We start from the raw sequence: 16,621 nt of genomic DNA, 5'->3' as shown, positions 1-16,621 counted from the left end.
TCAATGGTATTTTCAGTATTGTAGCTATTAAAATAAGTACATTGTTTTTGTCCTTTTTGGCTTAATGGGTAATGAATTATAATAATATATCTATTAGGAACTTTAACCTCTTGATAGCTTTATTTGGCCATTGTGAACTCTTCTATTAGTTATTCTATTAGTTCTATAGCGTTTTATTTTATAGCATTTTATTTTAGATTTGTGAAAAATACTACTGTAGTCCTTCATGAATTTAGTTTGTAGCCTTCTTGTGGTGTGTTATATTTTCAGACTTTGGTGTTTAGACAACGTGTGCCAGTTTTTTAAAAGAACTGGAAAGTGTGTGTTGTTGACTTTTAAAATGTAATTGATATTATATTGCATGAGAATTATTTGTTGCATGAAAGCTTAAAATAACTTATCTATAAATCTATTTGGGCCTGTTTACTCTTTTAAACTATCTTTTAAAGGTAGTTATTTGAAACTTCACATTTCTTTTAGGAATTATTGGTATGCTCAAATTTTCTACTTCTCATGACAATGTTAGCAATGTTTCTTTATGATAAAGCTGTTCTGTTTGTCTTTCAAGACATCCTCTCACAACTGCCTTTCTTACCTATTTGAACTTATTTTTTATGTGCAATAAATAATGGATGCCTCCTTGATCTAAACTCACTGTTTTTCTGACTGTCTTATGAAACTCTAAGTTTGTTTTATTGACCTCTTCTGAAATGTCCTCATCTTTAAATCTTAGCATTAAGTTCTTCCTCCTCTGTGAAATCTTTCCTGTCTATTCCAGCCTTTATTGATATCCCTGTCTTCTAAACCCTTCATCATTTATACATTGTATTGATTGACTTGGTTCTTAGTAATACTGTCCTATTACATTACTTACTATTATTTGTATATACTCATCATATCTGCCTAATAAAAATATGAGCTCATTATAGCCTAGATTTTTTTCATACACCTTAGTTTTATTTCATATTATCCAGAACTATGGATAATCTGTGCCTAGTGTGAAGAAAAATTATAGATCATAAACAATTATTTATTTATTGGGCTTGTTGATGAGGAGTAACAAATTATGCAGTTTATGTTTACATGCAGATGTTTTAGATATCTAGATATGTGTATTTTAATAAAAATATATGGACACAATTGAGACGCTAACCTATGAAAAGCTGGATTATTTTTTTTCCAGTTTTTTCCCTTTTACTCAGAATTATGCTGCTGTATTTATTTAATGTTAGAGAGAGTAAAGCTTCTGTTAAAACAGAGAAGGCTTTTTTTTCCCAGCAGTATTCAAATTTAGACTTTCCCTGAATTTGGAGAAATAAATCTTTTTTGTTGTTTTTTGTTGTTGTTGTTGTTGTTGTATTTTTTTGGTTTTTTTTTTTTTTTTTTTTTGAGACAGAGTCTCACTCTGTTGCCCTGGCTAGCGTGCCATGGCGTCAGCCTAGCTCACAGCAACCCCAAACTCCTGGGCTCAAGCAATCCTTCTGCCTCAGCCTCCCGAGTAGCCGGGACTACAGGCATGCGCCACCATGCCCCGCTAATTTTTTCTATATACTTTTAGATGTCCAATTAATTTCTTTCTATTTTTAGTAGAGATGGGGTCTCGCTTTTGCTCAGGCTGGTCTCGAACTCCTGACCTTGAGTGATCCTCCCACCTCGGCCTCCAGAGTGCTAGGATTACAGGCATGAGCCACCGCGTCCGGCCTGGAGAAATAAATCTTATATGAATAGAAACAAAGGAAATAAAAATTAGTAAAAAGTGTGAGCAAAGGCAAATCTTTTAACTTCTATAGGTTTGTTTCCTTATCCACAAAGTGGTAATGATAATGCCCACTTCAGAGGAGTTTTTGGGGGGATTAAATAAAACTTTATATTTGAAAGTATTTAAGGAATCAGACAGCTATTATCATAATTAGATATTCCAAATATGAATAATGAAGTATAAATTATTTATTTAATATACACATAGAAAGCAATTTCTAAGATACTTTTATACTTTTCTGATGTTTAGGTGGAATATACAGAGCCCTTGAGTATTCTATATTCACAGCAGAAACAAGCATGTGGAAAATTGCAGAGTTCTACAGTCTTTTCTCCTATATTTAACATTCAGTCTAATGCTTATGAAAAGGAAAGAGACTCTACTTTATTAACAGGTATACAAATTACATATTCATATTGAAATAACAGAAAGTGAACTACATCTAAATTTAGGATATAAGCATTAAAAAATCTTCAACCAAGGATTATCAGTCTTCGATCATACTGATATTTCATAATATTTCATGATTTAATAACATCTGGGGACCATTACATCAGTGATTGCTTAGTATGACATATAAGGTCTTTCCGGCCTTCTATTCTTTCTCTTTCAACTTTCCATACCACACTGATTCTAGTCATATTTAACAGGCTGCTTCAACTACTGTGTGAGTTGATTTATTCTGTTGTCTATGCTCAAAACATGCTTATCCACCTGATAGATTCCTGTTCATCTTTAATAGTTAGAAGACTTTTAGCAGAAATTAAAAGAAAATCCAACAGCCTCTAACTTAAACAATAAAGATACTTATTTCCTCAAATAACAAGAAGTCCATCTGTAAGGTAGTTGCACAGTTGATTAATTCCGGGGCTTAATGATGTCATCAAATATTCAGTTCCTCCATCTTTCCTCAACAGCCTTAGCATGTAGCTTGTCCTCCTAGCCTTGCTGTAACATATTGTGACTTTGAAGGACATGTTGCTTGGAGGAAGGGAAGATCAGGTTTCTGTTAGCAAAGAAGGGGAGAAAAGGGGCTGTGAAGGAGGCAGCCCTCTGTTCACCACACTGTCCTTTAAGGTTCCACTCAGATGTCACATCTTCTCTGAAGTGTTCCCTGAGAGCAGTGGCAGGATGTTCTATTCTTTCAGGAAAGTGATCGCTCTCTAAAAAATTTCTTAAGTCTCTCTACAGAAGCATTTGATACTTCTTTTAACCAAGTCCCAAATTCAGATTTCTGGGGAAGTTGCCAACATAAATACAAGTTTATCCTGGTTAAAATGAATAAGAAAAGAAGAAAAAATTATTAAATTGAAAGTAGGACATTTTATCCCAGACTCAAAGAAAATCTGCCATGTATTACAATATGAAGCAGTTTGAAAGAATATTCCAGAAATCAATGCACAGTTCCATTTCCTGGGAGAAAGGAACAACACCGAAAGAGCCAACAGAATTAGAATATATTCTGAAAAACCCTTATTAATCCCCCACTCCACTGCACACACACATGTACACACACACACATTCAACGTAACGAAAAGGAGTTTGTTATCAGTGATGGGTCACAGAAAGATGGGAAATCCTCTCCTTGGGATGCCTTTCCTCATTGCAAGTCAACAGCTTTCCACGTCTGTGTTAGCAGTATTTTGAGAAAAATGTAATGGCCATAACTAGTCATTTCTTTTTCTGTCTTCCTTGTATTGCTTTAGATGTACTCAGATTTAGGGTAAAAAACCTCCTAACTTAGAGGAGAAAAGTCTTGAAGGGAGGGCTGACAACAGAAGAGACTGAATACAATTTCCTAGGAAATGTTGGAAGTGTGAATAATAGCTATGAAGATAATGGTGGAAAGAAAAAACATGACCTCATCAGACAGCATGTGAGCCATGAGGCCTTTCTTTGGTTAAATTCCTCTCCAAGCTGACTTGCTTACCTCAATAAAGAGGAACAACAACAACAAAATTGAAACCCAAGTGACACCTCACACATAAATTGACAGAGTACCCCAAGCCTCCTTCCCCCTCCCCCATCACCTTAGAGTCATGAAAAGGTTTCACAGAACACACAGTGCACAGAAACAAATTTGTCCATGATTTTTCAGAGCTCCAGCTTCCTTACAGCCTGCTTAGGCAGCTGAATGCCTAACTTGCAACATAAGGGAACAACATCAGGGTTTACCTATTAATCTCTAATGGGAGAATTTAATAGTGCCCAGGTAAACAGGGGAAGTATCCAAAGAAAATTTACTCCTATTATTTTTGGACAAATAAAAGCCTAGATTTAAGTGACCTGATTCAAAGTTGAGCAGAAAGAAAATCAAGAACAAAACATGAGACCTATGCAAAAATTCTGTAGCAAAGAAAGGAAATAATTTAAAAGTTAGCTAATGGTCCCATTTTGGTAAGATTTGTACCCCAGGAAACAGGAGAAAATTTAGACAATAATTGTTCTATATGCCGAAAAAATTTTAAAAAGTAAGAATTCCATGAAATAAGATCTGAAAATGTAAAAGATAATCTTCAAAGATAGAATGATGCTACTGGAGCTCAAAAATATTTTTGAAGAAACAGGTAATGCTAACACAGAACTGAAAATGATAATTAAAAGCAGCAAAGAGTAAACACTTGGATAAACCAAATTAAAGATCTGGAGCGCAGGTTTAGGAAAATCACACAGAATGCAGTGTAAGAGGACAAAAATGGGACCAGATTAAGACAAGATAGTATATTGAGAGAAGAAAACAGATTATCCAACACTGAGATAACCAGTGTGTTTGAAGGAGATAACAGAACAAATGGAATGAACTAATAAGGTGTATTCAAAACCTATGTTAGAATAATGAAAATACTCTATATCTCGATTTTACTTACATTAGCGTATATATTTGTCAAAATTTATCCAACTGTACATTTAAAATGTGTGTGTTTTATCATATGTAATTTATGCTTCAATGAAGCAAAGCTTAAAAGAAAAATAAAGACTAACACTATAGAAGTGTAAAACACAAAAAATATAATAGATTAAAATGAGAAAGAGCTATACAAGTGCGGTGAATATTAATAATATTTCACTTCAAATACAAAATAAGATTAGTTTCTAAACTAATGCTAATTAAATGCTAAATGCTAATTAAAAATATAATTTATCAAAGCATGCACTCATCAGTGTTCACTTACATTTTTCCTGAAGGATAGCCTTCAGTAATTCTTACAGGGTTGATTCGTTAGTTGTTAACTTCTGAATTGCCTTTATTTTCTATTACTCTTGAATGATAGTTTAGTTGATGTAAATTTTTAGGTTATAAATTATTTTCTTTCAGCACTTTAAAAGTACAACTTTATTATCTTCTGGAATCAATTATAGATTAGAATTTTGTTCTTGGTCTAATTGCCAATCCTTTGTAGAAAAACTGGTAGTTTCAGAATTTTTCTCTTTATGTTTTATGATCTGTTTTCTGTTTTAAGGGTTTTGTTTTTTCTTTTCTTTTCTTTTCTTTTCTTTTCTTTTCTTTTCTTTTCTTTTCTTTTTTTTTTTTTTTTGAGACAGAGTCTTGCTCTGTCCCCCTGGCTAGAGTGCAGTGGTGTCATCATAACTCAGACTCCTGGGCTCAAACAGTTCTTCTGCCTTAGCCTCCCAAGTAGCAGGGACTACAGGTGCACACTAATTTTTCTATTTTTTATAGAGACGGGGTCTCTTTCTTGCTCAGGCTGGTCTCGAGCTCCTGACCTCAAACAGTCCTCCCGCCTTAGCCTCCCCGAATGCTAGGATTACAGGTGTGAGCCACTACTCCTGGGCCATCCGTACTTTTACTACAAAGTGTCTGGGTGTAGGTGTATTCTGTCTGTCATCCTGAATCTTGAAATACACTTCTGTCAGAACTTTTAGCTATTTTCTCTTCAACTGTAGATTCTTCACCATTTCCTCTATTTTCTTCTTCCAGAACTACTAGAAAAATGTTGAATGCTTTTTTAGTCTATCTTTCATAATGTTTAATTGTTACTTCATATTTTTTATTTATCTCTCTGCACATTCTTAGTGAATTCCTTGACGTTTTCTTTCAATTCATTGATTCTACTACCTTTGGCTATGTAATCTAAATTATATTTCTTAGTTCCAAGCTTTCCATTTTTTAAAAATATTGATTTGTTTTTATGTTTACATCAGCCTGTTTTTATTTCATAATATCTTGTTCTCTAATGTGAATATTTTTCATTTGAAATTCTTAAACATACCATATTTTATGAAATCTAAGATGTCATTAATTAACATTGTCAATTAAACTATGACACATGCTAATATACATCTTAGAGCTGAGTTATGGTAAGGATTTTTATAGTTACTTTTAGATTTTTCTATTCAATTTTATTATTGAACTTACATTCTTCTTGTTGATTTTGTCGGCTTTTTTCCTTGTTTTTTTTCTTTTTTTAGAGACAGGGTCTTTCTTTGTCACCTAGGCCTGAGTTCTGTGGCATGATCATAGCTCACTGCAGCCTCAAACTCCTGGCCTCAAACCATCTCCTACATTGGCCTCCCAAAGAGCTGGGATTGTACGTGTGAACCACCATGCCTGGCCTAAGACTGTCTTTCTTAGCTTTATATTTTTCATGTGTTCTAGAATTTTAGAAGGTTCTCTTTCTTTCTCTTTCACTTATCACTTATTCACTATTCCTTACTTTTCCTTTCCAGAAGTTTTTCAGTTGCCACTACTCAGATCCCATGACGCTCAGTCAGACCAGATTTTAGAATTGTGAATGGGCTCCTCTTCCAGGGACATATTGGGAATATTGTAGATTCAGTCATCCAGCCCTGGTGTGGTTTGACTCAAGAATTTATGCCAGTGACTGTACAGATAATATTATTTGGATGTTTGCCATGATGTGAAAAAGGCTAGGAAGCATGGCACTTGAATATAAATTACTTGAGGACAGGAAAAAGCTGAAATTGTTGCTAATAGCATGTGTATATGAGAATATTTAGGAAAGCTGAAAAATTCTGGAGTGGCCACCAGGCATATTTGGAAGAGTTCAACTTTGGATACTTCCTTCATGCCATGTGGCAAGGTTTGTTTGATATCCACCAACTGACCTCCGTTTATAGTAACAGTGTTGAACTATTTGAGGCTTCCTACTGGTTAATAATGACTTCATGTACTAGAGGGATTTGGAAAGTTATGAATACTTTTCTTCCACAAAAAAATCTCCAAGACCACTTTTATATTTGATCTGTCTTAGCCAAACATTAGAAGCTTGATCTCATTCTTTTCCGATTCTATTTTGTTCACTCAAAAAGTGTTTACTGAGTAGCCACTATAGATCAGGCACTATACTAGGTGCTTTCCACATGATATTTTAAATTACAAAATATTTTCCAAAAGATATTTTCTAAATGCCATAATGCATGTCTTTTATGAAAATCTTTTATAATTTCAGCTCAAATTGAAAAAAGGACTAGGAAATCATTGGATTCTATTGGCCATTTAGAAGATCATATAAATGAAAGGTAATTTATTTTAAAATTTTTAACATTTTATTCTGTTCAATATTTCTAGTGGCATGCTTTCTGCCTTTTGTTTAGATCAGAATGAATTTATTCTGCCTTATTTTTTTTTTCGATGAATGAAGTCATAATTTTATTTCCAAGCTCTTCAAAGATTATTACAAACACAAATAATATATCCTTCCAAAAGTGTTCCAGTTAAATCAAAGGCACATCATTAAAGTAAAATACTTGTGACATGATGAATTCTTTGAGGTTGTAATTATTTTCACATTATGTTGTTTTTAACCATTTACAAGGTTATATAGGTCACATTTTAAATGTTTTTAAACATATGAAATAATACAGTATTTTTTTAAAATACAACTACAAAGTAGAGGAACATAAGATTACAAAGACTGATTCTGCATCATGTACATGATGGGGCAACCTAAAACACAACAGAACATTAACCTTTCCAAACGGGTTTGCTAAGAAACAGCTCTCATGTGTAGTGTTAAAAATAAAACAATCTTCTTATTTGGAAAAATCAAGATGTCATTTGATTAATAAAGCCTGTTCTTCTCCCCCAATTTTTACTTTCTTGTCTTCATTTAGGAATTATAAACTTGTGAGAAAAGAACAACTTTAGTTATGGTATAAAAATCTTTGTCAGAAAAAATAATTATAAATATTTAATTTTTTTTAACAAAAAAAATGTTTCCTTCCTAAAACGTGAACATTAAATAAATAAAACATACATGTTATTCCAGGCATAGAAATACCAGTAATTCACTTACGAAAGATGTGCATTTTGGTATATTTGGTGGTAAGGGTGTTTTTTGTTTTTGTTTTGTCCTATGTATGAAGCACTTTACCAAAAAAACAGGTCATTATTATTTAGAATTGTATTCCTTCACTCAGTTGCTTTATTTTAGTAGAAACTCATAAATTCCTGTAGAATTTTGGCTATAGGTCCAGGCCACAGGAAAGGACTGAAATATCTATTTGGCTAGGGAAAAGTGCTTTCTTGAGACTTGGAGGCAGTCATTCTTCACTTTGTACTTGAAGGCATTCCTCAGAGACCGTCTTCCCTAAATTCCTCAGAGTAAAGCCTAAGGGGTTGCTTCCAGCGGGACCGCCAACCAGCAGGCCTCCTTACAGGCACTCAGCACTGCTGAAGCTCTGCAGCTGCCCCAGAGACCTGACATTCCTTGGTGTGCGCCCACGTTCACCCAGCAACGTCTGAGAGGCTCCTGCAAAAAAGGAGTCCTTGATCCGCTCCATGGGGGCCTCCATCTTGAGCTGCTCCACCAGGCGCTGGGGAGCGCTTGCGCTTGCGCTGGTCCTGGATTCTGCCTTATTATTAACATTTAGTCCGTAGTGCAATCCAATGAATAGTCCAAGACTGCTCAGCTACTAGGCATCACATCCAGACCTTGAGCTGAGTCAAATGGAGAGAAAGACATGAAAAAATGGAGAGAATACAATTATGTTTTTGTAGTAGATACACAAATTTAATTACACTATTACATGAATGTGAAAAAAAGTATCTTCTTTTTTTTTGGATAAAGTTATAATTTTTCTCATGGACCCTTCATCCTCTGTGTAATGAGAAAAAAAAAATCATTAGTCCAGTGTGTTTTAAACTTTGTTTGGAGCAATAATGAACAGCCTCTTAAGGCTTAAATCAGTTCTTCTGTTTCTTTCCAAGACAGTATCTATACTGCTACCAGGATTGGTGATCACAGGTCCTATTTTTAGATGTTCTGTTGCTATTTACATCTGTGGTACATGAACTCACGGTCTCTTCTCTGTGAACTTGGATAGGGTCCATTCCCAATTGTCATTTGTGGGTAGAATCCTCTGAATCCCTGGCATGTCCTTCATCTGTCCTTAGATGAAGCTGTCCAGACCTCAGCCATGCCAAACCTTTGCTACAGGTTATCACAGCCTCGCAATAGCAAGCCCCGTGGCAAGCCTAAATAAACTCAGTGTCGAGGGAGACCTGGAATAAAATCTATATTCTCTCTCTGCCTGACCACACTATTCTATCTTCTTCACAAAGCTGGGGCCACCCTATGTTGGCATAAAGCTGCCCTGCGAAGCGTCTTCCAGAATTTCAACAAAGGATCTAGCAAATACCCCTCTATCTTTGGTTTTCTCCTCAACCTACATCATATTACTCCTTGGCCCCAAAATGCAAAGATGCACACATATGACTATTTTGCTTCCACCTGTGCTTTTGCTGTTTTCTCCAGGAAAGGCAAGAAGGGATGCTCTTGTCAGTCTGAAAGTCTGTGGGAGAGAGGTTGGTGCAGATGTTGGCAGTGACTTCTAGGGGTAAGGGGAGGCAGACAGAACTAACAAGCTGAAATCAGCCCTATAAACATCTCCCTGAACTTGTGTTTATTTTCAGAGGAAAATCTTCATTGATGAATGATTTTAACATGAAAAAAAATGAATCTATCAGAAATTATCCATTAAGTGAGTATCATTCAGTAAGAAACAAAAGCTTGCTCCCCTTGTGCTTTGAGGATGAGCTGACAAATCCAAATGCCAAGATTATCAACGTTAGTCCAGCAAAGACAGTAACTTCTCAGATGGTAATAAGACTTTCTACTATTGTTCAGTAACTATGCATAGTTCTACTACTTATGGGAATCACCCATATTCTAGTGACAAGAATCTTTGATAAATCCTTCTTACCTCTTGGTTTCACACTCCAACATGAGAACACCCCTTAAGTTCTTAATGCTCTTTTTTTAGAACCATTCCCCCCAAACTGATGATTCCTTTGCACCAGCTGAAAATGTTGTGTTTTTCTTTATGAAGAAGGGTTTATCAAATTTCCTTGATTATTAAAGGGATATGAAATAGAACAGGTATTTTTTAAATGATGGGACCATGTGTTCATTTTTCTAATAATCTATTTTAGCTATTTCAACCGGAAAGCACATTTATTAAAGGCTATTTGGTCGTTCACAGGGTCTAGGAAAGCTAGAGAGATAGTCTGGCTTGAAAGCTATATAGTTAGTAATCACCCAGTAACGCTGCAGATTGCTCCACTGGGGCCCAGGCTATTGTCATACATAACAGTTTACAACTCTGATGCTGGGCAGGGAATACTCTCTGTAAGACTTTTACCACTGCTGCCCTTCAAAGCTAGACATAGCTCCCACCACTCCCACTAGAATAGTTTTCACAGTGATTTTTCACAGTGCTCGCTTTTTCTGAAGAGTTTCATAGGTGTATCTGATTGACAGAGCCTAGATCAGACACCTATACCTTAATTAGAGAGGCCAACAAAGATTGTTTCTGCCTCTACTTAAGAGTATATAGACTTTTAAGGGAGAAAATTCCTTAAGATGTTGGACAGACCAAAAAATATGACAAACTTCCATTACTATGGCTAAATAGGTAATATTGGCATCACTAATGGATGGCAAAACTAGATCAGTTGTCATCTTTTCAGTAATCATGGTTATCAATGTACCTTTCACACTAAGTACACTAATGTACAATGACCCAATGTCTTATTTCACTAATTATATTTTTAATGAAAAGTAATAATTATTGACTTAATATTTGCAAACTAAATACTAATAATATGCATATTTGACTAGTTTCTTTTTAGTTAATCATTTTGCCCTAATAATGGAAATATGGAAAAAAGTTTAAAAAGTAGCTCATACAGACAGATTTTGCAATTACTGTGATTTAAAAAATGGAGCATTTTTCAATCAATCTATTACTTTGACTATTTTATTCCAAATATATTTTGAGCACTTTTATGTGGCAGGTGTTGCATTAAGGGTTGGGGTACAATAATAAGTATAGCATCTGTAGATCATATAAAATTTTTTGAACCACTTATTAGACTATCCAGACTTTGTAATTTTGGCTCGTAATCACTCTCTTATCATCTTTGACTCAATCCATTTTTTGGTAGGCTTTTTAATTTTTAGAACATGGAAACTTAAGATATGCCAGAATAGTGTTCCATCCTACCAACCACCTTATTTCCCAATGACAATACCTCAAACATTTAAGAAATGTTTGAACATTTAAGAAATATTTATGCTTTCATATTCTACTTTATTTAAAAAAGGATTTAAGAAGGCCAAAAGTTCAGATTTATCCCTACCACGCTATAGAATATTAAGAAGGAAGTATGTCACATACAAGTCCATCATTTTTGTGTATTTGAATATCACTATTATTCAGATTAAATACTTCTATGTAGACATTTAAAAAATATTTATAATTTTATTTTCATGTTTAAAAATATAAGTAGCTTTCTTGCCTCAATATTCTTATGACTAAGTACTTTTTTCTTTAATCCACAGGAACAAAGTAACACAAATCCCATAATTTTTCATGACACAGAATATGTACAGAGGTTACTTTTGACAAGAAATAGGTTTTCTTCCCATCCTTTGGCAAATGAAAACATTAACCCACATGAAAGAACAAATTTTGTTCTAGAAAGAAATTGTAAACTCCTCAAATCTTTACTTGGTGATCAATCTGTTACTCCTTCCAAACCCAGAAAAACTCTGCCTACAGCAAAGAGAAAGGGAATACAAACCTTACATTTTGAAGTGGACCACAGAATTGTGGATGATACACTAAGGAAGAAAACCAATAAGCAATCATTAGAAAACAGATCTGGGAATACATTCTCTAATTTTCCCAGCCTAACCAAAAAATTTTGCCTTGATAAAACTGCTATTCAAGAAATGAACACTAAAACTGGAAAATTTGAAAAAATGTTTTCTACAGTAAAACCAAGGAACACATACAAATCCAGTGACTCACCTGTCAAATATTACCCAAAGCATTTTAAAAATATGCGTGAACTAAGTAATGTAACACCATTGGATGGTTTGTTAAACTTGTCAGGTGAAAAATGCCCCACAAATCATCACTTACCCAGCAATGTTTGGGTAACAAGAAGCAAATAACCAAGTTCCAGGATCATAGAAGAAATTATTATCCAATTAGTAATGTCCTAATGGATGGCATCAGAAAGCAAGGCATAGAAATTGGAGTTACAAATCAGCAGTGATCTATTCAAGAACAATGAATATTTTTGGTAAATAATAGGACAAAATTAGGAAATAATTGTCAACAAGAGGAACAAGTTCATGACTTTCTATTATCTCAATTTGTTGATCAGTCATCAGCATTTCTACAGTAAAGTTTGATTTGGGACCAAGAATGTCATAGACTGCCTCTGGAAATTTGCTGTTGGAAGTCAAATAACATCAATAACCTTTTTATTTAACTGAATATCAAATAAGACAAATGTAACATTAATTTAGTGAATGTGAAATTAATCATATATTGGCAATTCAGATAATCATGGATTTAGCAATTTATGCAATTAAAAAGGCTTTGTAATATTTCAAATAGCTTTTTCTATTAATTGATGTTGGAACATCATTATTATATGATGCTTTTTCCAAGTATAACTAATGTTTTTCTGAATTATTAAATAATCTAAAAGAATAACCTATCTTCAATAAGGTAAATAATTTTGGTAGCAAATCCTATAAAATATTAAACATTTTAAAGGATATTATTACATTACTATTTTTAATATTTTTCTGTTCATTTCTCATTAACTGCTCATTAACTCTAACAGTATAAAGGCAGACTTTGATGGGGCATGGTGGCTCATGCCTATAATCCCAGCACTTTGGGAGACCAAGGCTGGAGGATCCCTTGAAGCCAGGAGCTCAAGACCAGCCTGGGAAACATTTCATTCGTCACAAAAAATTTAAAAATTAGTTAGGTGTGGTGGAGCATGCCTTTAGTCCTAGCTACTCAGGAGGCTGAGGTGGGAGGATTGCTTGAGCCCAGTAGTTCAAGACTGCAGTGAACTACGATTGCACCACAGCACTCCAGCCTGGGTGACAGAGTGAGACCCTGACACAAAAACAAAACAAAACAAAACAAAAATGGCAGAGTTTAACTTAGAAACAAGTTACATTTCAAAAGCTCATTGGTAATCCATTTGTTTGGAATTCAGAATGTATTTCATATAAAAATAATCTTGGAAGTGATAAATTTGAAGATTAACTCACAGAAGCTTATTCGTTTATTTCATAGTTTATATGAAATAGTTAAAAGCAATAATTTTATAATTCTAAGAATTAAAACTGAGTAAGAAGAGAATTTTTCAATCTTGACTGTTAGTACTTTAGGAGAAGCAGGTTAAATTAAAAGCATTTAAGGGAATGCTTTGGGCGGGTCTTTTTGAAACTTTTAAGGGTAAGGAGGTCAACTGGTTTAGGTTGTCTGTTTCTACTTCAGACTTGAGGCTTTCTTTATTATGCATCATCAGTGCTACCCATGTGCAGCTCTTCACAACTAGAGGCAGGTTTGGACCCTCAAATAGAATGACAAGGAGAGAAAATGGAGATGGGGAAGAGAGATGTAACTGGAGACTGAGTGAATAAGAGAAGAGAAAGAGAAAAAACCTTCAAGGTAAGGTGGTTGGTTCAGGTGTGTAGGAGTTAGGGGAGAAGCATACAAGATTTCCTTTCTTCTAGGGCAGGAAAAGCTGTAGCAGCTCAAGTCCATGGAGTCATCTTTTTCTTTTTTCCGCTTTTGTTTGCTGGTTGCCATCATCCATTCTCCCCCTGTTTTCCCTCCATCCAGACTTACTGCAAAACAAAACAGTTTCCCTACCTACCCTGCTGGGTCAGAAGATAAAACACAAACTCTTTTTAAGCACTAACAATAAGAATAACAAGAATTAGAAAATATACCTAATAATAGTACAAGTAATAATGGTAGTTTCCATTCAGTATAAGAGAAACAAGTGTGGGCTTTGGAACAGGGCGGATAGGAGTGAACTTGGGAAGATAACGTCAACTATCTAAGCCTCAGTTTATTGCATTCCCACTTTAAAATGGGGACCATAGCTTATTGCAATATTATTGTTTTCGGGATTAAATAAAATAACTCGTAGTACTTTGAGTCCTGTAGCATTCAATAAAAATTCCCTCCCTTCTCCCACCCTTTCCCCTTAGGCCAGCAGTTAATGTAAGTGTAACTTCTTGAAAGATGTTCCCAGGAGTCCCTCACTCCGATATTTTCTAAATTAAATGCCAAACCTAACTATGGTATTCAGACTTTAGCCCAAGGTAGGTTTAAATTACAACTGAAGATTTTTGGATTCATTATTTTTGGAAGTTTCTGTTGGCGCTTATGGCACTAAATTGACTTAAAAATTCCATTTGGCTGAGGATTCTCCATTAAAGCAGCTGGAGAGCTGGAAGCAATGGATTCTGAGAAGATAGCAATGTCAGCTCAGCAGCTTTAATCTATCATCTCCTAAACCAAACAGCTTCTGGGGCCTTCAACCCCAGAAGCCAGACTTAGTGTCTTTTCTGTTGCTGAGTTCTGAGTATGGCCTTGGAGGCCAGTCTGAGTCCCAGGACAATGATGGAGACCGTGCTGTATCCTGGGACTAGCTTGGGATCTGTAGATTACCCCAGGGAAAGGATGGACTTTGGTTCTGTGTAAGTGCTCCTGTTCTCATTGGTCCCCATAAGGTCAAGAAGGAGCCATTAAGCCTCTGAGAAAACTAAGCAGTAAGAAATCCATGAATTTTCTTTCATATGCCTCATCAGGGGACTGTGGTCTGCTTGCTTCTGTTAAAGTAAATAAGCAGGAGGCCATTGGCCTGAGGATGTCTCCATACTTTGAGTTTCTATGTAGCTCATTGCAACCTAACTTAGTACATAGGCAAACTGAAACTTGGGAGTATAACAGCCAATCATGAGCAGTCAAGTTTCAGCCAATCATAGGCAGCAAACTCATCACACTGTGGCTAAATAGAGCAGATGCCTAGCTATAGTGAATCGGATCATTTCTCTACTTTGCCTCTGTGTTCAACATGTGAAAGCTTCCCCCTCACACTGCTGAATGGAGTTCTCTGAACCTCTTCTGTTTCTGAGGGCTGCCTGATTTATGAATTGTTCTTTGTTCAAATAAACTCTGAAATTCAATCTGTCTAAAGTTTTTCTAAATGTTAAAGTCTGTCTAAATGTTAAAGTTTTTAACATTTCTAGAATAGCAGCCCACACTGGGCAAGACTTTTACCTTCCACCACTTACAGGATTATGGTTCCTAAGGTACTGCAATAAACAGACCTGAGCTTCCCTGAGCCAACTCCAAAAAATAGCAACCCATCTAAAAGGACCTAGCAGCCAAATGAAATTTTTATCTTGACACATCATGTTCTTAGAGTTAATATAATGATTAATGTATATTTTAAGGCCCCTGGATGCAAAATTAGCACTATTTACTAACACTCCTAGGAGAAGCTAAAAAGGCACAGCACTGAAGCAATCCCATAAAGGTGGGAGCAGGACTTCCCTGACAGCTGCCAGTCTCCTCTCCAGGGGGTGATAGAGACACCCATGATTGACCATAAACTTAATGATTAAGCTCAAAAGGTAAGGGAAAATTAGGAAAGAATACGTATTTCCCCATGCCTCTTATTTCCTAGTGGAGAGAGAATCTTCTCTATAGTAACACCCATGGCTTCCCACCCTACACATTACTTCCTTTTCTCTACTGAGGGTGCAAGGCCTGATTGGAGATAATAGTGATTAGTCCAACTTTCTTGACTAGGTAAGACTAATCTGTTAAAAAATTGTAAGCACTAGGGAGCTGATTCCTTTCTTCCTTTTCTTGCCCCAATTTAGAGAGAACAGCAATCCTTGGTAAATGTGTGCATTTAACAGACTCAAATGGTCCATATTAGGTGGGCAATCCCACATTTGGAGATGAGGCAGCAAAACACCCTAAGTCATTTTATCCCCTGAACTTAAGCCATGCTGTCCAAACAGCTCAAACTGTGTTATGATTGCCATCAACCTACCTGCTACATCTATCTCTCAGTTGCTTTCAAATTTGAGTGGGGAATATGGGCACTATTTTTTAGCCCTTCTCAAACCTCAATACATATCTTCCAATGGACTTTCCCAAAAGGCTGCTTGTCAAAAATTCTGATTTCATTACATAATATTTAAGATTTAAAAGATCACTCAGTTGATGATGCCAGAGGTGGGAAAGTCTTACAGGGCAGATGTGTGTCTTACTAATAATTTTTGGATCTCTAGCATCTGACACAGGCACTGGCCCACAGGGAGTATGGATGGGGTGGTGGGAAGAACACTAGAGCAATTCAAACTGTTAACAAGTCATCAGTCTTCCCTAGCTTGCGGAGCCACACCTCCCTGGAGCTCAGATTCTAGCATCCTGGGCCAGTCTCCCCAGTTTCCCTCCCTAACCCAGCTCCTAAACCACTAGCCTGCGCTGAGCCTGAGCCTCTACTTGTTCCAGCATGAGGGCTGGAAATTTAAC

The 16,621-nt window shown here is 35.7% G+C and overlaps 1 protein-coding gene across 4 annotated transcripts in view; it reads left to right on the top strand.

The window, feature by feature from the left end:
* C2H1orf141 (chromosome 2 C1orf141 homolog) overlaps window positions 1-15,416 on the top strand; it is a 51,944-nt gene extending 36,528 nt beyond the window's left edge. For 3 of the 4 annotated variants that reach the window (XM_012767224.3, XM_012767217.2, XM_075999223.1), the window contains exons 6-9: window positions 2,009-2,153; window positions 7,189-7,258; window positions 9,654-9,840; window positions 11,584-15,416. In XM_012767224.3, the coding sequence (XP_012622678.1) occupies window positions 2,009-2,153; window positions 7,189-7,258; window positions 9,654-9,840; window positions 11,584-12,201 (1,020 nt within the window). In that variant the 3' untranslated portion in view covers window positions 12,202-15,416. The remainder of the gene's footprint in view (window positions 1-2,008; window positions 2,154-7,188; window positions 7,259-9,653; window positions 9,841-11,583) is intronic. The other variant, XM_075999226.1, reaches the window with a different exon arrangement.
* The last annotated feature ends 1,205 nt before the right edge of the window (window positions 15,417-16,621 follow it).

The sequence above is a fragment of the Microcebus murinus genome, chromosome 2, assembly GCF_040939455.1.
Source record: "Microcebus murinus isolate Inina chromosome 2, M.murinus_Inina_mat1.0, whole genome shotgun sequence".
Lineage (NCBI taxonomy): Eukaryota > Metazoa > Chordata > Mammalia > Primates > Cheirogaleidae > Microcebus > Microcebus murinus.
The sequence above is the reverse complement of the archived record's forward strand: the minus strand, read 5'-3'. Positions and strand labels throughout refer to the sequence as shown.